The 15,118-nt window shown below is 43.3% G+C and overlaps 1 protein-coding gene across 1 annotated transcript in view; it reads right to left on the bottom strand.

Moving 5' to 3' along the window:
• Window positions 1–2,688, bottom strand: part of LOC127689802 (beta-galactosidase-1-like protein 2) — a 44,627-nt gene extending 41,939 nt beyond the window's left edge. Inside the window, exons 1-2 of the mRNA XM_052189387.1 lie at window positions 2,597–2,688; window positions 1,871–2,068 (exon numbers count right to left, since the gene is read on the bottom strand). Of these exons, the coding sequence (XP_052045347.1) occupies window positions 1,871–2,068; window positions 2,597–2,688 (290 nt within the window). The remainder of the gene's footprint in view (window positions 1–1,870; window positions 2,069–2,596) is intronic.
• Window positions 2,689–15,118: the final 12,430 nt, after the last annotated feature.

The following is a 15,118-nucleotide window of genomic DNA, read 5'->3' as shown; positions in this document are numbered from 1 at the left end:
AGACTGTTTCACTGAGTCCTAGCCAGACTTTTTTAAAAAAAAAAATCCCACCTCCAGCCTCCCGTCTGTAACAGGCTCCCAGACCTCAGCAAAACTGACTCCATGTTGAAAGAACCATTCAGGCTGAGAAGTCAGCATATAAGCACCACCTGCCAGAACTAAAGCAAAGACCTAGCCCACCAAAGTCCATAGATTTCTGGGAAAGTCTCAAAATGTATTCACCTTGCTTTTTGGCTTCTGTGGTTTTGCTTCTGGCTAACTGTTCTTCTTAACTGAAGTATGTTAACCCAGAACACAATTTTTGTGCTTAAAAGCTTACATTGTCTTAAGGGGTTTGCAGCCCCATGGAGGGAGCAACAGTTGTCAACTGGCCAGAACCCCCGGAACTCCTGGGGACCAGACCACCAACCAAAGAGTACACATCGAGGGACCCATGACACTGGCCGAATATGTGGCAGAGGATGGCCTTGTTGGATATTAGTGGGGGGAGAGGCCTTTGGGTCTGAGGGTGCTCGATGCCCCAGTGTAGGGGAATGCCAGGGTGGGAAGACAGGAGTGGGTAGGTGGGTAAGTGAGCATCCTCATAAAGGAAGGGGGAGGGGAGATGGGCTAGAGGGTTTCTGAAGGGGAGACCTGGGAAGGGAAAAACATTTGAAATGTAAATAAATAAAATATCCAAGAAAAAAAGAAAAAGAAAGAAAGAAAAATAAGGAAAAAACAAAAACAAAAGCTTACATTGAGAAAGGCTCAGGATATGTTTGGATCCCAATCACCCAGTGTTCGTTGCTAATAACACTAATAAAGATTTCTGTTGGCTTCTGCTCATGCCTGAGCAGCCTCCTCTGGTAAATTCTCCAAAAACACTCTCTACTTTCACATGGAAGAGAGAATCATTCAAATCTATTTCATGCTATCAAATACTCAAGGAAAAATAAACATAATACACACTTTTGCAGTTAGTTGCTATTTTAGTAGTGGTTTTTTGTTGTTGTTTGATTGGCTATTTGGGGGATTATTTGTTTGTTTATTTGTGTTTTAAACAAATCTTATGTAGCTTAAGCTAGCTTCATTTTTTTTTATGTAAGCAGGGCTGGCTTCGAATAATCCTCCTGCCTCTGCCCCCTAAATATTGAGAATACAGGCCTTTGCTATAAGCCTGGTTGTCAATTTGATTACATCTGGAATTAAGTAAAATTCAAACACTGGGCATGCCAGTGGTTAAGGAACCTCTTAAATGGATCGTTTAGGTGGGGAAGCCAACTCAGAAGTGGATCATCTGAAGGCAGAAGACTCAACCTAAATCTGGATCATTTGGGAACAAAAGATCCACTCTTAAATATGGGTCACAGTTTCTGGTAGCATCCCACAAAAAAAAAAAAAAAAAATGACACGGAACAAGGAAGCTTTTGATTTTTGCTTGCTTGCCTTCAATCTCACTGCAAGTTTATCTTGGCTCCTGTTAGAACCTGTTTCTTCCAGAAGTCCACTGTACAATGAAGACCAATGCTCTCCAGCACTTCCCTGGAACTCCATCATCGGATCAGGGCTACTGAGACATTTGGTCTCATGGACTGGCCAATTACCAGATCCTCAGGTTTTCTATCAGAGGACAGCCACTGTGGGACTACTCAGACCACAGTAAGCCACTCTAAGTCATACATATATATAAACATATGTGAATGCATATTTCTGCTCCTTTAGAGAACCCTGACTAATAAATTGGCTAATAAATATCTTTGGCTAATAAATATCTTTCTTAATAATAATAATAATAATAAATATAAATATAAAAAGACTGTTCAAATGAAGTCTCAGCTAGGATTCAGTTGAAAACCTCTTGAAACAAGAACCAGAAGAAGCAAACACTTACGTGGTAAGAGTGTTGAAGCCACAGGACTGCAACTTCCTCAAACTGAGTCTCCAGGAGTGCCTAGGTATCCGGAAGTAGTCTATAGTGCCAGATATGATCCGGAATGGATAGCCTTCCAGTGTGAATTCTGAGTCCTTGATTTCCAGACCCACTTTTCTGGTTATCAGCAACAAGGGGTTCAGGTGAGTCTGATTGAGCCTGCAAGGACAAGAAGGCATCTGAATTCTAGAGCACAGGATGAATGATCAGCAGGGCTCAGGAAAAACTGAAGAATTCAAGGTCAGCCTCAGCTTCAAAGCCCACTCTGTTTCTAAAGAAAAGAGATGGAGGAGAGGAAGGGAGGGAAAGGAAGAGAAAGAATGAGAAAGGAAGAGAAAGAATGAGAAAGGAGCTAGGGACAAGGCTCAGTGTGTAAAGTGCTTGCAGATTCCCAGAATCCAGGTAAAGCCCAGACACATCAAATGCAATAATGCATGTATCTAATCCCAGTACCGTTGGAGGAGAACGGGAGGCAGAGCAGGGAATCCATGGAAGGAGGCCTTGTCTCAAGCAAGGTGGAAGTCAAGGACTGACATCTGAAATTGTTCTCTGACCTCCACACACACACCGTGGCACATGCACACAAACATGCACATATACATGTGTGCACGTGCACACACAGGAACTGTTTTGAGCCTTTCCTTCAGAGGGCTCCAGGTATACTTCTGCAGGGGTCTGAAAACATACCTGGGTAACTGGTTATTGGTGAGCAGAGCCGTCGCACATAAGGCTGAAGACAGACACAGAATGCATTCAGGTCTCCCCAGGAAGGTCCACATGCTAAATGGAACAAAACAGAAAGGTCAGAAATAGAGTGGGGGGGGGGGAGCAGGGGGAACAGCTAGGAGCTGAAATAGGCCTTCCCTGGAGAAGGGTGGGAAGGAGGAGGGTGGCCTATGGGGAAGGCAGAATTGGTTCCTAGGCTTTGCACCAGCGGAGATAATGACAGCACAGTGAAGCCTTGCTGCTGACTGCAGAGGAGAGGCTTCGTGGCAATAGCTTGCTACACAGCTGGGTTTTCAGGCACGGTACACAGTTTGGTGTGGCTCAGGATCCCATCAAATGATGGTTTTAATACAGTGGAGCAGAATCTCTAAGGCTTCCACACTGGCTCTGCTGCCAGGGAATGGTTCCTCACGGCATCCAGCTTAGCACAGGGGGAAGGTCTTCACAGAGGGGATCAATTCTTTGTCTCCCGCTCAGTTTTTCATTTGTCTGCTACTGTTGGGGATCCAGCCAGACATTGTCAGAGGACTTACGGCCTGCTGATGTCTTTACGGTCCTCATTCTGGGGCAAATGAATCAAAAAACCAGTGAGTCCAAGACGGACTGGACTTTTTTTTTTTTTTTTTTTTTTTTTAGCAGAGTCTGAATGCTGCTCTTTCTAGCACCCACAGCACTGAGTTCCTGGGCTCAACTAAGTTTTCTAATTCAAATACTTGATGTTCTACTTTTTAAAAAAATTTAAACATCATTTAATTAACATGAGCTTATTATAAGGCTATTACTAAATCAAAGCAGAATAATGTTTCAAATCCAACCTCCTTTTATTCTCTCTCTCTCTCCCCCCTCTCTCTCTTATACACACACACACAGAGAGAGAGAGAGAGAGAGCGTCTATTCCACTTGCATTAACCACTCTTTTACACTCAGATCAACACCACCACCACTCCCATAAGTATTTTTGAGCAAATGCTAAGTCATTACTGTTAATAAAATGTCTAAATCAGGCAGAATTGAGAAAGGGTACATTAGGAAGATTTTCTTTAAAAAAAAAAACAACCAAAAATTAAACAAACAAGAAAAAAATACTGTGAGGAGGCTTTGGCAGTACACAGGGCAGGGTCTGGTGTGGTAAGAGAGGATAGAGGACTCTCTGGCAAGGTTTTCAGGGAGAAGAGGAGACACAAAGCAAAACTTCAAGAGACTCTGAAAGAGAGCTCCAAGCAGGCTCCTCAGTCTGAGCCAGTTTCATGGGAAACCCCAGAAGAGGCATGCATCCAGCCTGCAGAGACCAGGCTGTAAAAGCTCGCAGTACAGAACAGCCCAGACAATGTCAAACTGGGCCTCGCACAGCCCAGAGGACACTCATCTGGGTTCAAGTGGGCAGCTCATCAGGCTGACCTAGGCTGTGAGCCTTAGCTGTTCCAGAGACCACTGGCACCAAGCGGTGTTCCCAGAGTCTGGCCCTAAAACATCACCTCGTCCTGGTCGAGCCTGCACTGCCTCCGTAACTGTTCGTGTGATTAACCACAAGCCAGTCTTCCTGTCCTGCACACAAGAAGTGCTTGACACACACGTCCTCCCTGGATGATCAGCAGTACATCAAAGACCTCAAGGAGGAGATGCTGATGCCTTGCTGGACTGGTATCTTCTCGAAGCTAGTTGTTGTCAGCCAGCAGCCACAACACTGTGAGCCTTTCCTGATGCCTACTGCAGTCTGCAGCCTCGTGTCCCCACCAGGGCAAGCTGAGCCCAGGTGCCCAGACACCTGTGGTTGATGCCCGTCTCTCGGCCTGCGGGCACAGGACATCGTGGGTGGAGGGAAGGTCTGTTTCAAATTCTGCCAACATTATTTATCCTTTGTCCAGTCGCCAAGCCTCTTTTTTTTTTTTCCTGCAGATTTACTTAGGAAAGAGCCTCAATCTATCAGCAGGCTAGCTTCCCACAGAGGCGGGCAGTGCCTCTCTCATGAATGGCCTCTCCTGGGTCAGACTGAAAGTTCCAGGCCATCTCCTCCTCAACTGTGGTTCTTTAGATTGACTTTTCTTTGATTTTACTACTAAACAGTTGAAAGTTAGACATCGGATGAAGCACCAAGAGCAATGAGTTTTCCCCCCAAATTGCCTTCCCTAACTTAAGACTTAGATCTCTTTCCTAGCCTTAATTTTCAGACCACTCTCTATTCTTGTGCTTTTCCTGAAATGTACCAGGATAAAACCTCCTTGGGAACCCACTCAGCTAAAAGCCCTTTTGCCTAATCTGTCATTGTCTTAATTTACAACTATGATTTTTTTTTTTCATAGTGGTTTCCGCAAGATAGGCTTTCTTTAGCGCTGGCTGTCCTGGAACTAGCTCTGCCCTCAAACTCACGGAGATCAGCTGACTGTCCCTGCCTTCGGAGAGCTAGGATTAAAGGTATGGGTCACCACCATAGGCTATAGCTATGATTTTAACTCAACTATTTCCCCATAAATCCTTTCCTACTGGCCTTCACCTGTAACCTTTATGTTCTGTTCTTCCACTTTTACTGGTACTCTCGCCTTTTTTCACCCAGCGGGCGACTAAGCTCGCATGCTCGCTCGCACGGTCCCTGCAGACAAGGGATGTATAAACAGCGGGCCGTCTGCCTCTGTTGCCGGATGTTACGGTGATAGTTCCACCCCTTTTAAATCAGGCACCTTCTTACACTCCAGCACAGACCGTCCGCTTCATTAGCATCAGACGTCCCATAAGCAGGATCCTAAACACTGAGCCTGAGCGATACTTTCCTGATACAGTCGTGATTCTCCTCAGCTCTTCCAATCCTGGTTCCGAGCATCCTGTGGGTGACCGACCGGCTTTCCCTCCCTTGCCTTCTTTACAGCACTCACTTTCTATTATTAAATAACCCACATTGCTTTGTTGTTCTGTTGTTGTCGTCGTTTCCTGAGCTCTTAAATACAGCCCCCACCCAACTGAGCTCGAAGGACCGGAGACGTGCAAGTGTGCACAGGTTCACATTGTTCTTACGTTTGAATATTTACAGACCTCAAGACACACCTCATAAGTTGCATGATCATTTATGTTGCAAGTTGGTTGACACACAGTGTTAGAATTATCAATACCTTTACTTAAAAATATACAATAAACGTACCAATAACCCAACCCTCCGGAGGCTGAAGCAGGAGGGAGGTACGTGTGAGTTACAGACCAGGCTGAGCTACTTGGTGAGTTCAAGGACAGCCTGTGTTACAAAGTGAGGCCAAGTCTCAAGAGCACCAAAAGAAAGAATTAATAAAAATATTGCTGACAAGGCAGGGTGAGATGCACGGGAGGCCTCCCCTTCTCTGAGGAGAAAAGGAGGTGGGTTGAGGGGAGATGAGGTAAGAGGGAAAGACTGGGAGGAAAGGGAGGAGGGGAAGCTACAACCAGGACAGAAGGCGAACAAATAAATTAATTAAAAAAAAAAGACGTATTACCGAAGAAAAAATTACATAACCACAACTTATTGCCGAAACTTTAATAATTATTTAAAGATGAAATATGAGCTGTATTGAAGTAATTTACATATTTATGATTAGTCATTTGTAATTTCTATTTAGGTTTTTTTTTATTTGTTTTTTTCCGAGACAGGGTTTCTCTGTATAGCCCTGGCTGTCCTGGAACTCACTCTGTAGACCAGGCTGGCCTCGGAACTAAGAAATCTGCCTGCCTCTGCCTCACAGAGTACTGGGATTACAGGCATGCACCACCACTGCCTGGCTTCTATTTAGTTTTTAAAAAGCATTTTCAGTATTCCCATTTCCCACTTGGCTTTCTCTCCCCTCTCCAGTTAGTCATTCTAATGTCCGTACTGTTTCCGTTGACCCGTTGTTGCCTTGTGGCCATCCGTAGTATTTATATAGTAATATTGGCTATAGGTCCTGCTATAGTTTAGCCGTTTCTTATGTCAGAAATTCTGTAGATGCCTAGTCCCACTACGGCCCGATATCTTCTAATATTTCTAGAGCTTTTCTTTTAAATCATTGACCTGTAAAGATTGTGTTTCAATACCAGTTAGCCATGGGGGTGAATCTATTTTTTTTTTTATTTATCTACAAATGACTAGCAGTTTACTCTAAATTTTAATTCCTATTTTGCAACAGAGTGTTTATCATCTACTAATACACTAAATGGCCAACTCTGTTTGCTTCTGAATTGTGTCATTCCGTTGTTCTATGTATGCTGGGTTAGCTACAGAACGAGAGACTAGTGCTTGCCGGACACGGTGTCCAACTCCAATGTTCACTCACGTGCCGTCAAAAGAGCGTTGCTTCTTGTAAGGTTTATGAAGAGCCTACTATGCTAAACAGTCCTCTGGGTGCTGGCAATGCACAGCGTCCCCACCGTGTTGACAAAAATCTGTGCCTATGGAGAGTCCATTCTAGTGAACATGTAACAGAGAGGACAGCGTTAAAATAGAAATGTTTACAGGGTAATAAGCACTTTAAGGATACAAAACAGGAAAAGTGGGGAGACAAGAAAGGAGAAGGAGGGAGGAAAGATGTCAACATAAGACAGCATTTTAGGCACAGGCTCAAGAAGGGTCTCTCACAAGAGGAGCAGAGACCTGCGTCATTCTAATGTAGGACAGACAGTCACCTCAGACAGGACTGCAGGAGCAACGGGCCGAGGCGGGGACACTGATGACTAGGAGAAAGAGGAAAACTTGGGAAACTGTGGGCCCCCCCAGAACAGAGAGGTTAAGGAGGATGCTAAATCATGTAAAACCTGGTGGATCAAAGCAAGGGCTTTAATGTTTGCTCTGGGCTGGGACAGCATTGGAGCGTTTAGTCCAAAGAGTGACAAGATCTGAGTTGCATATTAACATAGTCTAAAATGCCAGCGGCCAAGTTAGAAGGAAACAAGATTTTCTGGCACTGAGATGTGAGTTCACGATGGGTTGGACCGGAGTGGGAGTAGTCACAGAGGTCGAGCCGATAATTGGTTACTAACTGGTTAGATGTGATTATGAAGCTACAGGGTGATTCCAAGGTGGTTTTATTGTCCCCTCTTGGGAGAAGTGGGGAGACTGAGTTGTCACTGGTTAAATAGGAATGGTTTCAGGGACTTAGTTTTGCTTTTCTGTTTTATTTTATGTGAAGTTGAACACACCTATGAGATTTCAAGAAGAGCTGTGTGCAATGGAGACAGGGCCGAGACTTGAACTTGTAAGTTATGAGCACAAAAGTGGTATTGATAAATGTAAAACCATATTCAAAGACTTTCTAGGGGTAAATGAAGGTGGAGAGGATCCAGGACTGAGACCTGGGATTCTAAATTGATGATGATGATGATGATGATGATGACGATGATGATGACGATGACGATGACGACGACGACAACGACGACGACGATGACGATAACGATGACGATGATGATGATGATGATAATAAAGCAAGGACTGTGTGTGCTTGGTTATGTTCTTGTGAAGCTGAGACAGGGGAATCACTAAAGCATGAGATTAACTGTCCCCCCCCCCAACCCCCAACAAAAAACCCAAGAAACAAACAGACAGACAAGCCAAAACAGCAATGGAAGCTGAGAATCAGGGACCCCGAAAAGGAAAATAATCAGTTGAGAATGGTACCCTCAAAGACACCTGAAGAAAGACATTTAAGGACTGTGGCGTTTGCTCTGTGGTAGAGGATGTTGACAGGCCTAACATAACTAACGTTGGATTCTGGGGTCCGTACCTGCCTGTGCGGGCGGGGAGGGAGAGGGATATTAAGTACTTTATCATCTGTGAGTCAGCTGCGACTGGAGCATTGACTTTAGCTACCTGGGTACTTTAAAGGCAGTTTAATCACAGCGAGGGAGAAACCCTGAATTAAGTTCCAGAGAAAACAGGAATGGGCAGGGCGGCGGGTCAATTAAGACAGTGCATCCTTTAAAGGGATGGAAAACTGGGCTGCGCTTTCTGTAGCAACTGGTGCTCTAGGGGTGAATAGCCTGTGGGGCCAGGCTGGAGTGGGAACAGAGGGTGCTGAGGAGAACGGACACAGCATTCCTTCCCCAACCAAGGGACACATGCAGGCCCGTACGGACCGAGAATGTTAGGATTGCTCTCCAGGAAGAGAGATTCAAGCAAGCAACCACGCAAACAGTCGGTTTCACAAATCGACAGCTACACAGATGGCTTCAGTCAGAGGCGAAGGGTATGGCTCAGCACAGCTCTCTTGCCCAGAATAGGGAAGTCCTAGGTACACAGTGCGAGAGTCCATCCCAAACAAAGGCAAGCAAACAAAACAGAACACTTCTGCCCGAACACAAGGGAGTTGGAAATATCACTTAGTGATCAGGACTGGGACTAGCAGCCATTAAGCTGTTCCACAGAAGGGAGGAAAGGAATTAGGTGCTGCCTTCCTGAGGGGAAACTGATCCAATGACGGAGGAGTCTAAATTCTCAGTCTGAGATCTGACTAATAGTCTCTCCCAACTGTGCTTTCAGATCTGAGAACCAGAGGTGCTACTGAGACCTCTTCTCCTTGAGCCCTGGAGGGGCAGTCTGCAGGGAGTGACTCCGCAGTCCACTGAGGCACACTAGATTTCCCAGGTGGCACATATGCCCACAGAGGGGTGGGTCTCACTCAGAGCCTGGCAGAAGGAGGGGAGCTGAAGACTCCGTGGGGCTGAGCCCAGCCTAAAAGGTCTTGCTGCCTCTAAGGCCAGGTGTTTTCTGTATTTCAGAGATTGCCAACCCAGCTAGTAAATCTGCTTGAAGATGGCCTCTCTTTCGGTGGCCTCCACAGGTCCCCTCAGAGCTCCTTTAAGGAGCTGGGGCAGAGGGAGCAGAAGTCTGGATCCACTTCTGTTGCTTTTGGCCAAACTCTTTGTTATGGTATCGTAATCATCTTAAGGGAAATGGGATTGGAGAAACACTTCTATTTCCAAGGGGCAAGCATCATGGGCTACTGATTAAAAAATACACTAACAATTCTCTTATCACATTTGTACATAGAACAATGTTTTACATGTGCCTCCGTGTGTGTATGTGTGTGCGTATGCATGTGTGTATCTTTGTGTGTGTGTGTGTATGTATGTATGTGTTTGTCTTTGTGTGTGTGTATGTGTGTGTGTGTGTGTGTGTGTGTGTGCAGTAGGCAAGCATGATTTCAAAGCAAGTAAATTTTAAGCAAAAGATTTCCAACCTAACACTTCAAGTCTTTGTCATGGCTCAGTTTTCTTTAATTTGTCTTTGTTTAGCTTTCCTGGCCTTGATTAATTCTGATACCAAGATGCTTCTAGCCACAAGCAGTGGGTGGTATGGCATTTGCTATTTTATTATGAGAGTTTGGAAGGGTGTGTTGGTGGTTGGGCTTGTTTGCTGTTTTCAGGTTTCTTGCTATTGTTGTTTGAGACCAGGTCTCATGTAACTCGTTCTGGCCTCCAACTTTTTATGTAGCCAAGTCTGGCCTGGAGTTTCTGATCCTCTTGCCCATACATCCCAAGGGCTTGAATTATAGGTGTGTGTTACCACAGGTGGCTAATATTTCAATCTTAATTTCAGGATAAGTTTAAATTATACTGTTATCTCAAATACAGTTGAGGAAACTATGTTTTCTTTTACATTATTCCAATTTCTCATTCTTGCAACGATTTTAGGAATTTATGTCATTTTCTGTTTCACTTTATGTGAAACTGCTATCTTTAATTTTAATGATCACTTATTTTACTGATTCCTTCTATTGTACTTTTATGATCTCTATTTTATTAGCATGCTAAGCAATTTTCTAGATTTGGGTTTATTGTTTCTTTTATTATTTGAATTAGGGTTATTTTCCCCCTTGTTCTAGTTTCGCAATAGGAATATCTATCTGGCTTATTTCCATTTCCTATCTCCAAACATGTAATTGGAAACTTTACACTTCCACTTATGTTTTAGTTTATATAAATATTGGTATTTTGATACTGCCATCTAATCCTGAATATTTTTTCTTCAGTATACAAGTCATTTATGTGTTCCATTTATTATAAGTATCTCCATGTTAAGGCTGGGGATGTAGCTCACCCCAGCTTCTATACTCAGCACCACACAAGCTAAGCATCCAAAAAGCAGAGGGGGAAGTGGAGGAAAAAAATCTGATTTTTTTGTGGGATTTTTGAGAATTAGTAAGCCCATCTACAAAGGACTTATACAGCCCTTCCTGGGAAACGTCACAAACAAGATAGTTCAAGATGGCAAAATGGCTAATGGACAATGTCTTAGATCCAGTCTCCTGGGAACTAAGCAGTGGTGTAGTTGAAAGGCCAAAGACAAAAGCAAGCACCCCCGTGCTAGTGCTTTAACAATCAGATTCTGAATGCTTGGAGCCTGGCTCCAGTGTCATGTGACTCGTGACGTCTTATACGTAAGTCGGAGCCTAACGTCTACCCGTGGCAGTTAACTCCAAGGAGCCAGTCCCAAGAAAGACAACTGGTACTCTAAAGGTTATTACTCAACAAGACAGTGAGATACCTACCTGCTCATCTAGCCTCGCGTGGCACTTGCATAAAAGTTAAGACTAAGCAACGTTCATTGGCTGGAGTCTGGATGGGCAGTGGAGAGAATCTGCCCATGGCATTCATCTCTGCTAGCAGCACATTTTCATTAAAACCTTCCTTTCTCAGTATTTTCTAGCCACTGGAGAGATGGGTAGCAATTAACAACACTAGCTGTTCTTCTAGAGAACTTAAGTTCCATTCTCAGCATCCACATGGCAGCTCATAACTGTCTACAACTCCAGTTCCAAGGGATCTGACACCATATTCTGGCTACTGCCAGCACCAGGCACAAAAGCAGTGCACGGACATGCATTCCAGCAAAACACTCCCACACGTAAAGGAAAGGAAGAACAAACAATAGCAACGAAGCTACACTGGATGGCACATGTGTTTAATCCTAGTACTCAGAAGACAAACTCTGTGAGTTCAAAGCCATCCCAGTCTACATAGTGAGTTTCAGGATGGCCAGGGCTATGTAGAGAGACTTTGTCTCAAAACTGTCTCAAAAATTCAACATAAATAAATAAATATTTTAATTTTTTTAAATTAAATACTTCCTATATTTGTTTCATTCTGGTAAATAGATTTACCACCACACCTTCGGTTTGGCACTATCATTTCCAGCAGGTCACTAAAAGAATCTCTTTTTTTTTAATGTTTTATCTCCACGAGCACTAACAAAATGTTCATATAAAAAGAAAATTCTATCTTAAAAGACATAATTCTGTGGCTAAGCAAAGAATATACTGTCCCTAATATCTAAATTTAGGTGCCGATTAAATAGCTTCACATTTCTTGAGTGCTGAGGCACACAGATGTGTTCCTTTTAATGCCTATACCTGCCTCTCTGTGCAACTTGTCTTTCTGTTTAATTAATAAACTCACTAACTTTGCTTTCCTCTGCCTTATCCTGAAATTCTTTTCTATGGGGAGCATCAGGTTATGGTGCTGACAACACTAAGTTGTACTTTCTGCTGACAACATCTCCAGTATAATAACTTTAATTATATATATGGCAATATTAATTATAATTAATTATAATTAATTATAAATATATAATTCATTTATTTATATATAATGAAATATATTCATTTATATATAATATAAATGAAAATATAATACTCATTTATTTATATAGTATATGTGTGTGCAATTGAGCATGTGTGGCTGTATAACCACAACTTCATGAGTCAGTGATCTTTTTCTAGTCCTATGGATCCCAGGGTCTAAACTCAGCCTGTCAGGCTTGATAAAAGACCCACTGAGGCAGGGGAAAATGGGAGTGTAGAGACAGAGACAGAGAGACAGGGTCTCTGTGTGTGGCCCAGACTGATCTAAGACTCACTTTGTACACGACTGGCCTTGAACTCAGAGATTTCTGCCTCAGCCTCAAGTGTGCTGGGATTAAAGGCATGGGTCCTCATTCCCAGTGTCCCGAACCATCTTGCAAGCATATTTTACAATATTGTTACCAGAATTTTAGTGCAGAAGGGTAAAAGCCCTGGTTTTCAGACTTCCTGACTAGCTCAGCTCAGCCACTGTTCTGTTCTTTAAAAAAAAAAAAACACTAATTAAAGAGACAAGTAATGATGAAAAGCATAAAGAAGAGAATTATTTATTTATTATTATTTAGTCAATACATCGGGAAGAGGAACAAAGGGGCCTGTGACCCCTACTCAAACTCTGGGCTACTAAGGCTTTATATTTAAACGGAGGAAGCATGGAGGTAAGTGGTATTTGCAATTAAGCAGTCCTGGCCAAGCAAAATAATCAAGAAGTTCTTATTGTTGGGGGAGAGGAGTTGGGGGGACATCACAAACTGTTCTCCGAAAATGACTACTCATGCTTCTGAGTACAGCCTCCTCCTGATGGGTAACTGCCAGCAACCATGGGGAGGTCTGTCCTGCAAGACTCTACTGTTCCTGGACTCTGACGACAGGCTTGGGACAATGACTTTCCTCTGTGCCTTCAGCCTTAAAGGGGTATGAAATAAGGTCTTGAGATATGGCTCAATAGTTAAGAGCTCTTGCTGCTTTCCCAAGGATCTGAGTTCAGTTCCCAGCGCCCACATTAGGTAGCTCACAATTGCCTATAATTCCAGCTTTAAGAGAATCAATACTCAGATGGGCGGTGATGGCACACGCCTTTAATCCCAGCACTTGGGAGGCAGAAGCAGGTGGATTTCTGAGTTCTAGGTCAGCCTGGTCTACAGAGTGAGTTCCAGGACAGCCAGGGCTACACAGAGAAACCCTGTCTCAAAACACGAGAGAGAGAGAGAGAGAGAGAGAGAGAGAGAGAGAGAGAGAGAGAGAGAGAGAGAGAGAGGGAGAGGGAGAGGGAGAGGGAGAGGGAGAGAGGGAGAGAGAGAGAGGGAGAGAGAGACAGAGACAGAGACAGAGACAGAGACAGACAGAGACAGAGAATCAATACTCTCTTCTCTATAGGAAGCTGCATGTTTGTGGCACATGTGCGCGTGTACACACACACACACACACAGAGTGAGGTGAAATAGGTTAGACAACATATATTCCATGAGTGGTCAACCAAGGATTCTATTCAGAATCAACCAAGGATTTGACCCAAACAGCCAAGGATTTGGCCAACAAACAGTACAGAGGTCTCGGGCTTTATCTTGATTTTAATCACCTATAGAACCCAAGAAGACAATTAATTTTTAAAAAGAACATTAGCCAAAGCAATTTCTAAATGCCTGTTATGAGATACAAATCACAGAACGTCTCACGCCTATTACCCAGTGTTTCCCCCAAGTGATAACATCTTGCAAAACCAGAGTGCAATATAGCAGCCAGAAAACTTGACCTTAACAAAACGAAGGCACAGAGCCCTCTGTGACAAGTGTTCCTCACAGTGTCTTTTATAATTGCATGGTGTCTCTCCCTCTTCCTAGCCTTGGGCAAGCACTGATTTGTTTCCAGGTGTATAATGTAATTTTGTCACTTCAAGAGCATTCTATGTGTATGCTGAGGAGAAAAGAAAAAGGAGTTGGAACACTGGTTTGAGAGCATTGAAAATTGCTGAGTATGGTGGTATACTCTTGTAACACCAGTACTTGAGAGGCAGAGAGGAGGGGGGATCAAAGTTTAAGGCCAGCCTTGGTGACCTAAGATACCATCTCAAAAAAAAAAACAAAAAACAAACATACAAATAAATAAGCAAACAAAAAGCTAAAACCCAAGGTGAAATGAGAAGGAATGGACGTGTCCACATTGACATTCTAAACCGGGATGCCTAAAAGCCTTTGGACTGGGCAAACTGCAGTTCACTAGCTTTCTTTTTTTGTTTGTTTGTTTGGATTTTGGGAGTTTGTTTTTGTTTTCATTTTGGGGGGGTTGTAGGGTTGTTTTGTTTTTGTTTTTTTTTTTTCTTGGTTTTTTGAGACAGGGTTTCTCTGTGTAGCCCTGGCTGTCCTGGAACTCACTCTATAGACCAGGCTGGCCTCGAACTCAGAAATCTGCCAGCCTCTGCTTCCCAAATGCTGGGATTAAAGGCGTGCGCCACCACCGCCCAACTACTAGCTTTCTTTAACCATTTGTGAAACCTCCCCAATTTGCTTTAATTGCTGATACATTGAGATAACACTTAATCCTTTCTTAAGAAAAATAATTTAACTCAAATCAGTCATAATTTCTGACTAGCAAATTACATAACCTTCTTAACCTTTGTGATTGTAAGATTTAAATGTCCATCATCATTTTTAAAAAACAACATGTTTGCAAGGTGGTTTTAAAATGTGTTTCCTAGACTCAGTGCAACAGTATAGGGGAATACCAGAACAGGGAAGTGGGAAGGGGTAGATGGAAGAACAGGGGGAGGGAAGAGGGCTTATGGAACTTGCGAGGAGTGGGGACCCAGAAAAGGGGAAATCATTTGAAATGTAAATAAAAAATATATCAATAAAGAAAAAAATGTGTTTCTTAGATCCTAATCCTGGTTAATCCAAATAACTGCAATTCTTATTCAGAA

The sequence above is a fragment of the Apodemus sylvaticus genome, chromosome 7 (assembly GCF_947179515.1).
Source record: "Apodemus sylvaticus chromosome 7, mApoSyl1.1, whole genome shotgun sequence".
Classification (NCBI taxonomy): domain Eukaryota; kingdom Metazoa; phylum Chordata; class Mammalia; order Rodentia; family Muridae; genus Apodemus; species Apodemus sylvaticus.
The sequence above is the reverse complement of the archived record's forward strand: the minus strand, read 5'-3'. Positions and strand labels throughout refer to the sequence as shown.